This window comes from Dreissena polymorpha, chromosome 3 (genome assembly GCF_020536995.1).
Source record: "Dreissena polymorpha isolate Duluth1 chromosome 3, UMN_Dpol_1.0, whole genome shotgun sequence".
In the NCBI taxonomy this organism is placed as follows: domain Eukaryota; kingdom Metazoa; phylum Mollusca; class Bivalvia; order Myida; family Dreissenidae; genus Dreissena; species Dreissena polymorpha.
Genome location: NC_068357.1, coordinates 88,763,511 through 88,777,049, shown reverse-complemented (window position 1 = coordinate 88,777,049; position 13,539 = coordinate 88,763,511). Strand labels below are relative to the sequence as shown.

Genomic DNA, 13,539 nt, shown 5'->3' with positions numbered 1-13,539 from the left:
TGAGTTTCGACTCAAGGAAAATGAATTGAGACAGCAATCAAGGAGAACAAAGAGGTCAGACGACAATTATAAACTTCACGACAACAAATTGAGACAGGAAACAAAGAGAAAAAAGAGGTCAGACGACAGATATAAACTTCATGAAAACAAATTGAGACAGGAAACAAGAAGAGTAAAGAGGTCAGACGACAGATATAAACTTCACGAAAACAAATTGAGACAGGAAACAAGAACAGTAAAGAGGTCAGACGACAGATATAAACTTCATGAAAACAAATTGAGACAGGAAACAAGAAGAGTAAAGAGGTCAGACGACAGATATAAACTTCACGAAAACAAATTGAGACAGGAAACAAGAACAGTTAAGAGGTCAGACGACAGATATAAACTTCACGAAAACAAATTGAGACAGGAAACAAGAACAGTAAAGAGGTCAGACGACAGATATAAACTTCACGACAACAAATTGAGACAGGAAACAAAGAGAAAAAAGAGGTCAGACGACAGATATAAACTTCACGAAAACAAATTGAGAAAGGAAACAAGAAAAATAAAAAGATTTGATCACAAATATAAACTCCAGGAAAATGAGGCAAGGAACAAGAGCAGATCAGCACAAAGAAAACACAAAAAGTATAGACAGATGGAAACACACTGGCAAACAAAACGAAGACTAAATATAAAATCTCAAACACTGGCAAAGAGAGTGATGGTTTTTAAAGATCTTCTTAAACGAGGAGATGAGTTTATTTGTACATGTTGCCTGCAAACATTTTTTCAACATGGTGTTTACATTGCTTCAAAAAGTGTATATAAAACAAAGAATATCACTAAAGAAGTACTAGACAAATGTTTATCAGGAACCTTCAGCTGCAGCAACTGTGAATGGGTTTGTAAAACCTGTCATAAATACATATGTGAAAACAAGATACCTCCCATGTCAACTGCTAATGGATTTTTACTTCCTGAGTTGCCACCTGATCTAAAATCATGCAAGCTGACAGACACTGAAGAAAGGTGTGTAGCTCTAAGAATACCTTTCATGCAGATAAAGCAGCTGGGAGTTGGTAAACAACTAGGAATACATGGAAATACAGTCAACGTGCCAATGAACCCATCACATGTTGTAAATGTTCTACCTAGAAGATTTGAACAAACATCAACCATCCATCTGAAATTTAAGAGAAGTTTGAAATTTAAGGGGAGTTTTGTGCATGAAACTGTAAGACCAAGAGTCATATATGATGTCACGAAATACTTTATTGAAAATAGTCCCCTTTACAAGGAAGAGGGTGTGAAACTCGACACAGAGTGGGATGTTGCAGATGAAGAGCAGGAGTTTGTGTCAGATGACGACAGAAATGACAGAGTGAAGACCACTGATGTTTCTGAGGACACATGGGAGGAAGTAACTGATGAAGAAGCACATGGTTGTGGCAACAGGGACACGCTACTTCAAAACATAGATTTCTCTGATGATGAAAAGCATGAAGAGGACAGAAATGACAGAGTGAAGACCACTGATGTTTCTGAGGACACATGGGAGGAAGTAACTGATGAAGAAGCACATGGTTGTGGCAACAGGGACACGCTACTTCAAAACATAGATTTCTCTGATGATGGAAAGCATGCCCTTCTTATTGCACCAGGAGAGAAAAATCACCCAGTTAGCATGTACATGGACACAAGTGCTGAAGAGAAATCTTTCCCTGTTCTCTTTGCTGGACTCAAAAGACCAGATAACAACAACCGAACGGTACCTGTGAAATATAGTACTATTTGCAAAGCTGAACTACGCAATAGTGACAGGCGCTTTGCCTCATCCATCCCAAACATGTTTTTTAAGCTGAAAAAACTGCAGTGTTTGCAAGTCCATGATATCGTGATGACAGCGTTAAGGAAAGCAAAAGGTACCAATTACACAGCAGGCCACTTGCGCCAAGAAGATGCACTTCAGAACATCCTCAATCATGATGACGGCTTCAAAATATTGAAAAATTTACGCTCATCGCCACCCTATTTCCAAGCAAAACAAAAGGAGCTTTTCGCAATGATAAGACAGTTAGGAATGCCAACATTCTTTGCAACCTTCTCAGCAGCAGAGACAAGGTGGACAGATCTACTTTTTGTACTCCGCAACAAATTTCAACAGAAATCTACCATCATAACACAAGCTACTGACATGACTTGGATGGAAAAGGCTGAACTCATCAACAAGGATCCAGTGACCTGTGCACGCCATTTTCAGTACAGATCTCATCTCTTCCTCACAAACATTCTTCAGTCACAGGTGTCACCCATAGGCCAAGTTGTTGACCACTTCATTCGAGTTGAATTCCAGCAACGTGGGTCCCCTCACCTCCATTGTGTTTTCTGGGTCAAGGACGTACCCCAGTATGGAATAAGCTCTGAAGATGAAGTTTTAAAGTTCATTGATAAGAACATCTCTTGTTCCTCCGATGTTCATGATTCAGACAGAGAATACTTAAATCTACAGACACACAAGCACACAAAGTCATGTAAAAAAATGGGAAAAAATGTCTGTAGGTATGGTTTTCCACTACCGCCTATGAGCCAAACACAGATACTTGAACCTCTTGACAGCGACTACCCTAAAGACATGCTCAAGAACCACCATAACAACCTTCAGAAAATACATGCAGTCTTGAAGTCTCTTGTAAAGGATGAAGATATGCCATTCTGCCAATTCCTTGCCAAGTGTGGAGTTTCCGAAGATACCTATATATTAGCTATAAGGTCAGGATTGAAAAGAAAGCAAGTATTCCTTAAAAGACAAGTGAAAGATGTTAGAGTTAATGCTCATAACATGGACATTCTGAGAATATGGCAGGCAAACACAGATCTGCAGTTTGTTTTAGATCCATGGGCTGTATGCGTTTACATTTCAAGCTACATGATGAAGTCTCAAATAGGAATGAGCAACTTGTTGCGGCAAGCCTGTGAAGAAGCACGAGCAGGGAATCACACAGTCAGACAGAGGATGAGAATCATTTCCAACAAATTCTTGAACCACTGTGAAGTGTCAGCACAAGAGGCTGTCTATCTCTTGCTTCAAATGCCCTTGGTACAGGCTTCACGGGATGTCATATTCATCAACACTTCACCTCCTGAGCAGAGAGTTTTCATTCTGAAGCCAAAAGAACAGCTACAGGGACTACCAGACGATTCCACAGACGTCACATGTTCAGGGTTGCCTGAGAAATATGCTAATCGACCAAAAGTCCTTGAAACAGTGTCACTTGCAGAGTTCGCTGCATTTTTCCAAGAACACGTCTATAGGAAAACAACTACAAAAGAAGATGATTTTGAAAGTGATCAAGTAGATCTCACGGTTGAAAACATCGAACCAGGCATCAAGATACCTATGCCCAATGGGAACTATCTGGTGAAAAGACGTATCCCCAAAGTCATACGATATGTACATTTCTCCAAGGAAAAAGACCCAGAGTTATTCTATAGAGAGCTTTTGATGCTGCATACAGCCTGGAGAAACGAAGAAGATCTGAAAGAAAACAGTGGTGGTTCATATGAACAGGAGTTCCTTAGCAAGGAAACAGAGATCACTGATGCAACAAAGCGGTTTGATCAGTGTGGAGACGATCTTTACAAAGCAGTTATGGAGGTGGATGAGGAGACAGTGCTCGAAGCAATTGATGGAATTGCACCAACATCAAGACAAGCGGAGGAAGATACAAATGCTGAGACATGTGATGCTGCTGAGCACAGCATAATCTTTCCTTCTAAACCAGAACATAAGACATATGACACTGGCATTGATATGGGAATTGGCTCAAATGTCCATGTGGAGGCTATCATCAACAACAGGCTTTCGGATGAAGATTACCATGATCTTGCTATAAACCTCAATAAGGAACAGCAATCATTTTTCTACCATGTCATCCATACTGTGAAAACAAAAACCACTTCATTTCACGTTTTCCTTACTGGAGTGGCTGGGGTGGGCAAAAGTCACTTACTCAAATGTTTGTGCCAAGCTTTGTACAGATATTATGATACTACATGCGGCGAAAACCCAGATGAAATTAAGGTTGTTGTAGGAGCACCTACGGCAAAAGCAGCATTTGGAGTGAGAGGTCATACTCTTCATTCATTATTTGCCTTACCTGCCAACCAGTCCTTGGCGGAGTACCATAAACTGGACCACAGCACTTTGAACACCCTTCGTTGTAGGTATGCCAAACTTCAGATCTTGATTATTGACGAGATATCCATGGTTGGAGTGAACATGTTCAACTTCATAAATTCTAGACTCCAAGAGATATTTGCCACTTCTCAACCTTTTGGGGGTATCAGCCTCTTGGTAGTAGGTGACCTTTTCCAATTGAGACCAGTGCAAGATAGTTGGATTTTCAAAACATCTGATAAAGGGTATGGGCCAATTGCCTCCAACACATGGCAAGACTTGGTAGGCTTATTTGAATTGAAAACAATTATGCGACAAAAAGATGATGCTACCTATGCTTAACTACTCAACAGAGTTCGAGAAGGAAAACAAATTGAATCCGACTTGACAACACTCCAGTCAAAAGTGAAAGAGGCAAAAACCAGCTTCAATTTGTCTGATGTACTTCACTTGTTCACAACCAATGATAAGGTAAATGAACATAATGACTTCTATCTCCAGGCACTGCAGACACAGGGTTGTATGTCATTAGCTGTTGACTACACCATTGGTGATGTGACACCAAGTGCAAAACTTGCTGTTCTAGAAGTAACTATGAATCTACCCCCACAAAAAACACAGAACCTATTGCAACAGCTGCAAATCAAAATGTCTGCCCATTATCTTCTTGTTGTGAACATTGACACCACTGATGGACTCACCAATGGCGCTACAGGTGTTCTGAAACACTTTGATTCTGCAAATGGCAAGCCTCATACCATATGGATTCATTTTACTGATCCATCCATTGGGGGAAAGGCTCGTCAACAGTACAAAACCCTTTTCAAAACCCACATTGATAGATCTTGGACACCGATATTTACAGTTGACAGACAATTTCAAGTTGGCAAATACAGAAACATCAAAGTTGTGCGCCGGCAGTTTCCTCTGAAACCTGCTGCTGCCATGACAATCCACAAAGCACAGGGAATGTCCATTCCAGAAGTGGCAGTGAGCTTTCAAGGCAGAGTACAGACGCATATGGTGTATGTTGCACTAAGTCGTGTTACGTCACTCTCAGGCCTCCATTTGCTAGATTTTGACAGCAAGAAGATCACAGTTGACAAACTTGTAGTTCAAGAAATGGAACGGTTGCGGCAACACAGCTTGATTACTACCCTACCAGAGGATCCAAGTAGTGCATCAAACAAAGTCATTTGCTTGAACACAAGGTCCTTGCACAAGCATATCACCAGTGTAAGATCACATTCAAGTCTGTTGGCAGCAGATATTCTTATCATGCAAGAAACTTGGGCTTTGCGATCAGACAGTGCAGATTACTACAAGTTGGAAGGTTTTGATATGCCAATGCAATGTTTTACTCAAGAGACAAAGGACAGAAGACCACATGATGGCATCTTTATCTACTTGAAATCACATATTGAGATCCACAGTCTAACAAATGTGCATGATAAAAATGGCCAAGCTGTTCATCTTAACTTGAGCTCTCCAACAGAATCCTTTGAAGTACTGGCAGTTTATCGCAGACCAAATACACCGCTCACAGGTTTCTTCAACCTTGTAAACCAGCTGCCTTTAGGTGAAAAGACACTGATATCAATTGGTGACTTCAACGTCGATCAGTTAAAACCAAGCTCTGACCTTGTAAAACTTCAGAAGTTCATGTCTTTGAGTGGACTGAAGGCTACCCCGCCAAGTGAAACCACAGACTATCATTCAAGCTTGGATCATATTTATGTGTCCAATCTATCTGCTAGAACTGGTGTGATAGAAACCTTTTGGAGTGATCATAAGGCTGTCTGGATTTCTGTGTAGGTATGTGAAAGCAAAACAATAAATAGTATTATTTCATCTAAGTTTATTTTCTTACATTTGATAATGAAATTGATGGAAACTTCAAACAATATGTTACTAATTTGCTAATAAAAAAATTGAGATCAAACTTTCCTAATTGTCAATTCAAGTTCATATTTGTGACCTTAAATGTTATTGTTGTTCATGTATATGCATGCATTCAAAACATAACACAAGGTTTGCTCATGCCTTGAAAAGTACTTACATTTCATTTTGACCTTTGAACAATATTTCAGTAATTTAAGTATTGCATTGACAAAAACACGAAAGGTACTTTCCTGTCATTTAAATCAAAAATCCGGCTTCAATGCGGTCATCTCCGACCGCGGAACTCTTGTTATTATACTGTTTCCTTTCGTACCGCGTTATTATTGCCGACATAAATGCAAGTTTATAAACATCGATCTACTCTTTGTTCCGACTACTGAAGCGGCCAACTCCTGCCTTAAACCGGTTTCGAAGTAATTTTAGTGCTGCCGTAATAGTTGACACCGTTTCGGCCGGTGTCTATATAAACAAGTTGCTTCCGGTAAATACAGCGTGAAAAATGTCGGCTGCTAAGCGCGGCCGGGTTAGTAAAAGTTCAGCAACGACGTGCGCGCCGAGTATATTGAAGTGTGTTTCGCGGTCCGAACCATCGGGAAGAGATATTGTCAAAAGTGTTATTCATGATTTGATAGTGGAGATGGTGAAAACCTCAGAAGCAGACGTCGCAAAACACCGCGGCGATTCTGTCTCATCAAAACAAATAGCGTCCATAGGCGCTCGATGTCAATGTTTATAATTATATTTAGGTTCTATTATTTTTTATTTAATTTTTATTATTTTGTGTTTAGTTACCCGTTGTTTATTATAATGCATACACATATTATTATGAGAAAGGGTAGACTATTCCAGGATTTCAAAACCAGAGCTAAAAGAGTGTGCCATCAGACTGAACGGCAGGAGTGTTAAAATAAAATGACTCATCTTCCATTTTTCAATAAACAATTAACAGTAACAATCAATCATTTAAAACATTTAAAATTGTGAATTAATGACTGGAACAAGAACTGGCTGAGAATTATCAATACCTAGGCTACCTGTAAATCAAAGAGCTCATCTTGCCCTGAAATATAGGTAAGTTTTCATTAAATTGTAAAAAACTAATTGACAAAAAAATTTGAGGGAAAAAAACTAATTGCTTCAAAAAGCTTGTAGTGAAAACTAATTGACATGAAATCTTATCTGTAGCCCTGTGGGACTTACCGATAACAGGTAAGTATTTAATAATTAAAATGAATTTTATTTAAAAAAATTGTTTTAATGTCATAAATACTGACCTGTTATCGTATGCTGATTTTGCAGCTGCGGTGGGAAGGTTCGTATATATTTTCCCAACACAGTAGAACCCATAAACAGGGTTATCAGCTAATGATATCAAGTAATCTTCGTTAAAACGGTATTAATTATGACTTCTCGGACAGAGTAATATGTCTATGTCGTAAAGAAGACACTACCGTTAGTGAAACCACAACAAGCCCAAACGTATACAAATTGTATTGTTGGCACTTCAGAAAACGAAGATAAAAAGATTACAAGGTGGTCGGATTCCTCCAGTAAACAGCTTAGAGCACGTCAAAAAGTGGGGTGTGATTAATATATGCCCACAAAACAGACAGAGCTCTTAATTCATGCGGTCAGATCCTAAAAAGGAATGAATCCTTAGATAGGATAAGATTAACTTTCCTTAGTCGAGGTCTAACCCCGAGAAATAGAAGCCGCAGACACATCTCCCCCCCTTTTTTGGGGAAATGAAGAGTGTCTTTGAGAACCTCGAATGGACTTCTGACTAACACTGCTGAGATAGAACTTCAAAGCCCTGATTGCCCAAAGAAGTTTATCCTCATCTTCATGACTACCAGTTTAAGAAAACTTGGAAACTTGAAGGTAGAAGCCATATAGAGGACTTGATATTAAGCAAGGAATCCTGGCTGACACAACAAAGTGAAAACGACAATAGATCCAACTGGAATTGGTCGTATTCAACAGAAAAAGCATGAATTTCAATTCTCCGTATGGTAAAAGCCATAATAAGAAGGAAAACCGTCTTAAAATTATATTGGAATTGTTAATAAGCCTGATGAAAAAGGTTCATAGGGAGCTCATTAAGCATCCCAACATGTTACACAAGTCAAAACCGCTTAAAAAGGTAAAGGAACGAAAAACATAGTGTTGACGTTCCATAGTTTGGATCAGTTCCAAAATAGGTAAGACAGCACAGAGTTGCGATGACTTACACAAAACAAGGTATACGAAAGCATAATCTCTATCCTTTGATGAAGAAAAGAACAAATTTCTTATCATCAAGAAAAAGATGAGAAAAACCTCTATGTATCTAGCAGAGTGATTAAGGTAATAAATATGCTCTCAATTACCCAGTAAAAAATGAATTTCCATAGAACCTTTATACAGTTCTGATGGAACCTTGCACAAGTAACAAGGATTGAAACTCTAACAGAAAAACGTTCTTCTGTAGAGATAACTTAAAGTTATTAATGGCCAGACATGAAGTGGCACATGTTTGGATCAGTAAAAATATGTCTCAGTGAGATATGATATTTGACCTGTGAAGAAGTTTCCTGAAAATAATTGTACAGGAGACTTAAAAGGTCGTAGAACCATAATCCCATGGTTCATTAAGTATATTTCATGAAATTATGGCAAAAACTCAAGTTATTGCAAAAACTCACCAAGAAGGCAAGATTATGAAGATATTCCAGTTTATGTCAATGGACGAATGTATATAACAATCGCACACCCTGCTGGATCGATTTCTGTGAACTGCATTGTTGACGTTGTTCAGCATACCGTAATACACTGCGATATACGATCGCATAACGCTAATAACTAGCGTTTGATGATAAACAACATTCTTTGATATACTATGTACACCATGCAACTCGTCTGCAACTTCACTGCCGCGCATGCGCAATTACATTATTGAACCCAACGGAAAAATAATTCGAAAGAAACAACTGCAGGACAAAAACGTCCAACAGGGCGTTGAGACGAACTGGTATGAGAAAGACGATAGAGAAAATTTGTTGTTCTTGCAAAGAACGAATAAGTTCCTGATTTCCAGTTACAAGGAGTGATAATATGATCACCTCCGTGTCTGTAAGTAAACCACGACCGATGTGTGATAGTTGAAACCATCACAAAGGAATCGTGAAAATGTGTTGTAAATGAAAAACAGCTAAAAAGAATTTTCGCTTTTCAAGATGTAGATGTGCAGGTGATATTCGTTAGGATACCACATAATTGAGACAATCAAGATACGTTGTTCTATGTGATCGTCCATAACCTTATCTGCTCACATCTGTATAAGATGTAAGGAAGGTTGTGGTAGAATAAACTATATTCTTGCCAAGATAATCTTCTAGACTAGACACCACTGAATAGTGGTAAATAATGACAAAAAGATGGAAATCTGTGTCATTAAATAATCCCGAGATTAATACAATTATCTTAAAAATAAAGCTGAAACGGACGTAAGAAAAGACGTCTCAGCAGAAGGACCGGTGACCGGACCGGTAAATACCGACCGGTGACCGGAACCATTTGTCAAGGATGGGTGGGCAAAGAAACCACGGCAAGCCGAACTTTCCCACTCCAAACACACTTGAAAATTGGTAGAATATGACAGTGTTTAACACTTATAAGTTTATGACCTATCTACAGAATATAGCCTCTTCTTGAACCAATAACAGGCGCCTTTAAAATCATGGATAATACAGGTCGCGAAGTCATCGATTTGCGAAGTACGGAAATATGATTGATAGTGGTACCTCCGGAATCGGAGGTGTGATGGCAGAAAAAGGTGAAAACCCTAGGGGTAACCTTAAGCGGGTCCACGCTTGCCGGTAGAATGCATGGAAGTCTTAAATTCTGACTTGATTAATCCATTTACTTCAAGACTTCTAACCGGGACGAATTCCGAAAGGAATACGACCAGTTATAGGAAGACGGCCTGTTATGGCCAGAAGTGTAATAGAAGAATAACTTTAAGATGAGGTCCCTCCAGATCCTAGGATCTAAGATCGGAGTTCAATAGGTCCTAAGCCATCTACAAGACTGTAGCCGCTATGCGGTCAATCTGATAGGCAATCCTATGTATCAGAACTCTTGTTGATTCCAGTAGCTTGAAAATATGCACTGCCGTAGAAGCAATAGAAAAGCAGAAGTCGATACAAATGTCGTCTTGCTAATCCTGCTAGCGTCATTAATGTGTCCCAACTGTTCCGTGACACTGACTGCAAAGTCTGTAGCCGACAGGTAAAGGCGTTTAAAACAATTCATCCTTCGGGTCTCGAACATAAATTAATAGAGGTCAAATAGTAATGTTCGACCTCAATGCTAGTCTCCGAGCCCACTTCAGCCGATCTATCTGCAAGACCAGTAGTCTGCATGTAGCCGGTTGAGATAGAAGTACAAATAACAGATATAGCATGATTTGGTAACCGTCGCCAGTAGAACATCAGTATTGAAAAACACAAAAAGTCATGTAGATTGTTGAATCCATAAAATATAGTATTCAATACAATCATAGCCAGGGGTATACAACTATGTAATGTAGACGATACCCGTGATACTAAAAATTGACCGTTGAAAACACAGTGGAATACCGGTAATTGGTAAGTGGTGACCGAACCGGACCGGTCAATGACCGGTAACTGTAGCCCGGTGAACGGACCAGTCATAATATGACCGGTGACGTTACCAGTTAAAGACCGAAAAATGGTGGAATCCATATGGTCTGTTATCAATGTCAAGCACTGCTCGGAAAAGAAGATCATGCCAAAAAATCCAATCCGATGGCGATGAGACATCACTTATTCTGACCGGTGATCAGTGATCGGTGATATGACCGATGAATGGTGACCGATGTCCGGTGATCGGGACCGGTATAATATAACTGCGTCAGAATGGAAATATCTGGTGCAGAAGAATGACCATCCAAGAAGTCATCTGATAATGTTAACCGGAAAAACAACGGTAGATTATCAGTATTAATAGGCATAAGTGTCCTTGTAGTCGTAGTGGAGAAAAGAACAGCTTATCCCGAAGCCTGAATGTTAAACGAACTAGTGTTCGTATACAACTACGGCTCGGTGACTGCAACATGTGTGGATGCCATAAGAAGAACAATCACACGTGGAATGGAGACATGATATTCCTAAAGGAATAAAATGGAGAACGTCGATATGACCAGTAGGTTCATTAACGCCTACGTGAGAAGTGGCGACATCCATATAACTTCGATGCCGAAATATTGTTCGGCTACGCTGGAAATATTGTCTTCTACAATATTGTCTCCGTGAGCATTGACATGATCGCTTACGAGCGTATCAACGCCGAGAACTGCTCAATGAAGGAGAGGTATGTTCGATAACTATCCAGTGGTGCTCAATGCAGTCCGCTGATGTCTACGTGAAGGTTGACGACGTCCTCGTTTCCTGCGATGTCGAGATCTGGATCGGCCGAGATGTGGATCGGCTGCGATGAGACCGAGATCTTCTAGAATAACGTCTCCGTGAGTGACGACGTGATCGCTTACGAGAGCCGCGACGATGAGAACTGCTCGACGAAGAAGAGCGTGTCCGATGTCTAATCCTTGATGAAGACGATGTATTCAACGAAGAATAGGAGAATAATTCAATGAAGAAGACCGAGTTCTTCTTCTTGACCGGTGACTGGTGTTATCGGTGGCAGGCCTAACTGATGACTGTTGACCGGTGACCGGAGCGGTGATCAATGACCGGACCGGTGATCAATGACCGGACCGGTGACCGGACCGGTGACATGACCGGACCGGTGACATGACCGGTGACCGGACCGGACCGGTGACATGACCGGTGATCAATGACCGGACCGGTGACATGACCGGTGACATGACCGGTGACATGACCGGTGACCGGACCGGACCGGTGACCGGACCGGTGATCAATGACCGGACCGGTGACCGGACCGGTGACATGACCGGTGACCGGACCGGTGACATGACCGGACCGGACCGGTGAAAAACAATATTTTAATTCAGAGCCGTAAAAGACACGTATACACCTGGTTGATCCGGAAAGAATATTGAGTGTTGGTTACCGATTTTTGGCTAGGTTGCATTGCACTATGTTTAACCTGGCCTGTATTACGGTATTGAGGTGGCGGATTCCCAGTTAAAATTCCGGATGAGTTATTTCCCCTTGGAAAGTATAAGCATACGATAACAGGTCAGTATTTATGACATTAAAATGGCTATGAGCAAACAGCATAAAGCCAGAACAGCCTGTGAGTAACTCGCAGTCTGTTCAAGTTTTATGCTGTTTGCTGCTCATCAGTATCTAAGGGTTGAAAATTAAGCCTTTAAAACTTGATTCTAGTAAGAAAGGTCTTTAATTAAATATAACTTTCTAAGGAACTACAAACATGTCAACATACATATCTAAGTGGGAAAGGGTTAAGGGATTTAGTTTGAAACACTTGGCTGATTTAGGTCATTGCTCTAATCACAAACACCAGGAAAATCTACCTGATCCAAAGGAAGGGTCAAAGTGCGCAGAATTCCAGTGTTCTCTGTCCAGATGGCTTTCCGGTACTCGATGCTGTGTCTCTGCTGCATAGGAATCAGCAGATAGCAGGCAAACAAAGGGTCCCCGAAAGATACGGCTTCGTACTGCTGTAGAACCGCCACAAACCTGAATATATATGAGTCTCGTTAATGGGAAAAATGGGCAAAATGCATGTGCATAGTGCAGATTTACCTGTGCAGTATGCAAATGCTAATTAAGTATGACACTTTCTGTTTTTATGGAATTTTGCGTTTAGACAAAGTATTTTCTACACAAAAATTCAGTCAAGTTGGAAAGTTTCATACATGATTAGCCTATCCAGAATGCACAGGGTAATCTGTGCTCATGTATGCAGCCCAGTTTTCCCAGAACAGGTTTATATGAATGCATAGGCTAGAATTGGGACAAGAAATTTGTATCAATAGCCTAAAGTTTCAGACTTTGTTATTTAGAAAAATAATGCACTCAAAACGTGTGAAAATAATAATTTCAGTGCCTATTGGAGATTTTAAGAAAATGTATTTAAAAAAAAAAGATAATTAGTAGCCAAGGGCTATTCGACTACTAAAAATGAAATGCAGCTGCCTTTCTGTGTCTCCTTTTTTGTCAAAGGATTGGAAATAAATTGTTTGGCTTATGGGATCATATGCAATTGTTAAATATAATCACTGTAATATAAATGCATGACAGGTCAACTAGAGTCCCAAATTGCATTCAGTAACTGATCAATTATGCATAAGTTATTATACAAAATGTCAATACTATAACTGCATTTCACTTCAAAATTGTTCTTCTTGTGTATTTAAAGAAAAGTCCATTATGATACTTTTTTTCGGATACTTTTTCTCTTTAATGGAATGCTGGAAAAAATATCAATGGAAAATACCTGTGCAAATATTTATATCTTGATCA

The 13,539-nt window shown here is 39.9% G+C and overlaps 1 protein-coding gene across 2 annotated transcripts in view; it reads right to left on the bottom strand.

Moving 5' to 3' along the window:
* Window positions 1-13,539, bottom strand: part of LOC127875188 (RNA polymerase II-associated protein 1-like) — a 64,224-nt gene that overhangs the window by 10,902 nt on the left and 39,783 nt on the right. For both annotated transcript variants that reach the window (XM_052420039.1, XM_052420040.1), the window contains exon 30: window positions 12,588-12,753. In XM_052420039.1, coding sequence (XP_052275999.1) covers window positions 12,588-12,753 — 166 coding nt within the window. The remainder of the gene's footprint in view (window positions 1-12,587; window positions 12,754-13,539) is intronic.